Source organism: Cyprinodon variegatus, unplaced genomic scaffold (genome assembly GCF_000732505.1).
Source record: "Cyprinodon variegatus isolate N-32 unplaced genomic scaffold, C_variegatus-1.0 Scaffold412, whole genome shotgun sequence".
Taxonomy (NCBI): Eukaryota; Metazoa; Chordata; class Actinopteri; order Cyprinodontiformes; family Cyprinodontidae; genus Cyprinodon; species Cyprinodon variegatus.
Window position 1 is genome coordinate 165416 of NW_015150865.1, and position 5353 is coordinate 170768.

The 5353-nt window shown below is 36.4% G+C and overlaps 1 protein-coding gene across 2 annotated transcripts in view; it reads left to right on the forward strand.

The window, feature by feature from the left end:
* Window positions 1-5353, forward strand: part of LOC107093188 (contactin-4-like) — a 124818-nt gene that overhangs the window by 111572 nt on the left and 7893 nt on the right. For both annotated transcript variants that reach the window (XM_015388062.1, XM_015388061.1), the window contains one exon: window positions 3922-4102. In XM_015388062.1, coding sequence (XP_015243548.1) covers window positions 3922-4102 — 181 coding nt within the window. The remainder of the gene's footprint in view (window positions 1-3921; window positions 4103-5353) is intronic.

A 5353-nucleotide genomic window follows, 5' to 3' on the forward strand; every position in this document is an offset into this window, starting at 1 on the left:
AGTTTAAATGGCTTAATGATGAGTCTCCTACGCAACGACATGAAATAGATAAATACAGAGTGAAGTAATAAATTCTATATTTTAATTAACTTATTTAAAAATAGGATATTTAAATATTTATTGCGATAGTTTAAAATGTATATTCAATTATTTTATAGCTCATTAAGTTTTAAATTTTATTATTTCATGGTACCTGTAATTTATACATGTCTTTAATGATACATTTAATGAGTGATTTATTTCATTAATATTTATTTGATATCGTGTTTCATCAATTCCATGTTATATATATACATTTATCTATTTCAGAATTGATAAATAATAATTCTATCCCCTTAAGCCATGTTAGAGCAGTCACTATCCAATAAAAATAAATTCTGATCTATTTCAACTCAGAAATAGGTAGTATAAATTAGCTGGGAAGAAGTCCTGTGAGTAGAAGGCCTGTGAAACTTACCTTACCTTCGTAGGTTTGCAGTTTTACTACTGCTTCCAATTTCAGAACGTAATGGTATTATAAATACTAAGCATCACCTAGAACTTCTTAGAAACCTATAGAACTTTCTCCGGGACGTATTAACTTGGTTGGTTAGCACCTATAACAAGACAGAGCTTTACTCACTGCAATCCCTGAAAAAAGTTGCAATAAAAACTTTATTACAGTTTCAGCTAAAGGAAATACAGAAATGACCTCCATCTGTAGCACAACCTGATTCTCCCAGAAGCAGCTGCCCTTGGAGAGTGAAACCTTAGCCCCTTCCCCATTCATTATGTCCTGTCCAAACACTTTACCAGAACTCAGAGGCTGATGTAATTATTTTATTTTGTAGTTACGGGGAAGTGAACAATGAGCCACTGGCAGAAACAAGATGTGAATGTTTTTTAGTTTGTGAAATTATTTTTTATAGATATATTTTAACTCCTCCCTGTCTGTATACAAAAATAGTTGTAAGGGAGAAATATAACAGTACATGCTTTGTGGATTAATGGAGGCAATGTAATGCAATAGGATGTAATCTCCTCTGCTGAAAAAACAGGGTTTGTCATAATTGAAGGCAATATTAATACAGATAATTTATCTAGTTACATTTCCAACTAATTCTAACTTCTAACATGTAAATATCCAGTTTTCTCTAAATATGAGAAAAGTGGCTTGGGCCTCAGCATCACACTAGCTATCTACAAGATGCTCCTGTATTACAAACAGGAGCAGGCTAGGGTTCAATTTCAGCCTGTGGAGTCACCTTTAATTAAGTGTCATACAAGCAGAATTTTAACATGAATACATGCAGTATAAGAGTGTATTTTCAGCTCAGCTAAATTAGTTCATGTAGATAAAGGTTTTAGATTTTAAGCTTATTAAGGTTAACTAAGCGAGCAGCTTATCATAAAACTAAGCAATTAAATAGTAGCAAAAAGTTAGATGCTGAAATATAAGTTTTAGACTAATGATCTTTACTAAGTTTTTATTTTTTTTATGTAGAAAGCCACAGGTTTGACTACAGTCCTCGAGGCACTGTTTTTTAAGGTTTCTCATCTACTTTGTTAGTGTGGTCATTCAGGATTTTAAAATTGCCCACACAATTTAGAGTTCACATACCTTGAACTTCTTTATATGTTCAGCTCCAAACTTTAATCTTATTTGTTAAGACTCCTGACAATTTCTCTGATTTGATTATGTAATTCCTTCTTTTCTACTCTTCTTTTTAGAGATCATAATAGAGCCCATTTTTGGTTTACTTCTGCTCTATCAGCCCTCCCATTAGCTTTGAACAGGTTCCCAGTTGCTGTTAAAGACTATGTATATGATCAGGGTGATGTGCAATTTAAGATTTTTATCACATATTTTCATGTTGGCAAAAACGTTTACCTTAATGTCATGTTTTGTGGCAAACTGCCAGCCTAGCCAGCCAGATTGATAGAAAATGTACACAGCATACCAGTCTTGTTAGAGCTGGTATAGCTCCATTTCACAGGGTCAGCCTCATCAGGTTGCAACTAATTATATAACGTGTGACGCAAAAACTTCAACATGCTCTTTTTTTTTTTTGTAATTTTGTAGTCCGTAACACATAAAGGCAAGAATAGGAAAAATATGTCCATTTTAAAATGAAATGACACTAAAGCCGTCCATTGATGAGGTTTTAATGTTGGAACAATCACTTAGGATATAAAAAAATCTGAAAAAGAAATTCCATTATGGTAGTCATCTTGCTCTTATGCTAGCAGTAAAGCAGAAAGGCGCTGAGAGTCACACATCAAGTCCCGCCTTCTGTGCTGTGATTGGTCTGGACAGATCTGGCTGGAGTTAATGATGGTTTACCAGACAGAATTACGCCCTGTGTAATTCATTCTGGCTAGCCAGACTAGTAAAGTGCATACTTTATTTTTATAGCATCTCCAGAATCACCACTAATCACTTGGCTGCTTCTTTGACAATCTCTGGCTCAGGCTTTCCAGTTTGCATTTGTGCCATACTCCTTTTTTTTGGAGCAGGATTTGTGTTCTTTTTGAAGTGTTGCATGAAATTTTCAATGCTTGGGTCATTGATTTTTAACTAAACTCTGCTTGAATGTCTTCCAAACCCTTTGGCACATCTACTGTGTTATTTCCCCTTTCTGATGCAGTTTCTTAAACCTCTGAGACCACCACAGAACAAGTGAATTTGAGTAGTGATTTACCTTCAAACAGATGGGCCATATTAACAAATTAGGGTATTTTGAATCATCTTGATTGCACAGAATTTTATCAAACTGGTCAAAGTAAAAGGAAGCAAATTCAAATGGAAGTAACATTTCAGATTTTTGTTTTTATAAAATTGAAAAAAATTATTTTTTTAATCTGCAATTAGGTAAAGCTTAATAACATCATAAATGAATTAACTTTGTAGTTAAACTGGGATTAGATGTAACAAAACATTCCTCAGCTGATAAGTTTTATAAAGCTCGGCCTCTTTCCTGTGCTTGATGATTTTCAGTTATAGTAAGATTGCTCGAACCTTTTTCCAGTTTCCTATAAGCAGCCGCACATCCAATTAAACCTATTCTGATCTGAAAGGTATATTTTGTCAAGCAGGTCCAGACAGTGCAGTTACATAGTAGACAACATATTTATTATATGTGTCATAATTTTAATATTATATTTATGCATTTATTATTTTTTTTAAGAACATGGTTTTTGATCAGTGAATGTGTTAAGAAGATAAAATGAGGAAATACTTGGGTGTGTTAGACCTAATTTTCTAAATAATGGGAAAATCATAGCAGAGGAGTATAAACTGAACTATTCTTAGCCGGTTTACTCTTTTTTTCAAGGGTCTGAAAAAACTGCTGTAATTGAAGTGCAGAGGGAAAAGAAACACCGTAGATGCATGTGTTATCAGTGGCTCCAGGCCCTATAATCTGCCTTTCCTGAGAAAGATGTCTGTGAACCTGTGTGCAGCCATCTGAATAAGTACCTGCTCTCATACTGTCTGTTTGACATTTCCTGCCTGCTTCCCTATCTCATGTTTAGGTCATAAATGATCTCCCTATAGATACAGATTTCAACACACTCCTAATCCTCATATTCCTCACTTTCACTGTTGTTTGCCTTATTGCTGATTGCTTTCAGATATACTATCTCTTGGGAAATTGAAAATGTGACTTTGACTATTTGATCACTGGTGGTGCTACCACCCAACAGTGCTGTTTTTTTCTTGGTATTTTAGGGTGAGACTGACTAAATAACTGCTTAGCAAAAATAATGACTTGCATAGCATGACATGCTATAATCTGATTGAAGAAAAAAACATATTTTTGACATTATTACTATAAATATTCATGCTTCCCCTTTCCTTCAAATAACAACTTAGTCAGGGTCTGTTGTAGAAAGGTTAAGGGTAAAGCAAGATATCCAATAACTGTGATTGCTTTGATTTAGGTTGTCTTTTGGAAGGAAAGTTCTCAGCAGACTGAGGCAGACAGAGTGAGAGTTACCAACTGCACAGCTCTGCTCTCCGGTTTGACAAGCAGTACAGTCTACCTGATCTCAGTCAGAGCCCAGAACAGTGCCGGATTTGGACCATCCAGCCCTTCTTTCACTGTCACCACCAAGAAACCACGTGAGTCTGCACAAAAAAAAAAACAAAACAGGGTATTTTACTGTCTATTTTAATGTTCTTTGCAGTTTTATAATAAATGGTATCTTATTTCCAAGATTTAATTCTTTCACTAGCTACGTTTACATGGACACAATCTGATTGAAGGCCTGATCAGTTAAATAATGTGTCCAGTTGAGAGAGATGTTTTTTTTTATCCTCATTCCGATTAATATCCATGTAGATATCCATTCAGATCAGTCTACCTTTCCCCACTTATTCTGCTAGTTGCCTATTTCTGACAGTCTACGGACAACAGGCAGGGTAAACCATGAACAGGTTGCCAGTCTGTTGCAGGCAACTTGTAGACAGACAAAGACATACAACCATGCACACACACTCACATCTAGAGTAGCAGCCATTCAAAATTGCCATTGCCAGTCAAATGCCAGCCGAAAAGCAGCCCATTTCCCTGCAACTCCAAGAAAAATCCCCTCCAACTTCCAGCCACTGGAGTAAACCCAGCCTTCTCCGGGGCAAATCATGACAGAAAAATATTTTAGAACAAAGATTGATGTATAAAAAGGAATTGTAGGAGACCAGCCAAGGGCCCATCAAGTAAAGGGGGAACATTTTGAATGGCTATTACTATAAAGACAATTTAGAGAGGCCAATTAACCTACTGTAACAGTACCCGGAGACAATCCACGCATGTACAGGGAGAACATGCTAACCCCTTGCAGAAAGACCCCGGGCCAGGAATCACACCCAAAACCTTCTTGCTGCAAGTGACAGTGCTACAAACTGCACCACAGGGCATCCCATTCACAACTTTGAATAAAGTTCAATTAATTTTATTTATATAGAGTGGATTCAAAACACATGTATTCCCAAGCCAAATTACAGAGACGGTACTGCTAGATTATTTAGGAAAACCAGTTGACTACATCCAGTCATTGACTCGCAAGACATGCTCTACCTGGATGAACCTGTGAACGACCTTCACTTGCATAATGTCGATAACCCTTTAGCAATCCCTCACAACGAATATGAAAGTCGAGAGGAAAACTCCCTTTTAACAGGATGAAACCTCCTGCAGCTAGGCTCAATGTTAGCGGGCATCTGCCGAGGCTGACTGAGGCTGAAGAAGACAGAAGCAGCCATAGAAAAAGAAGCAGAGACACAAAAGTTAATTGTTAACTATCTCCACAGGTGGCTCTGTCTGAGAAAGACACAACCAGGGAGATGAGCTCCAAGCCATTTCTGCTAGAAACA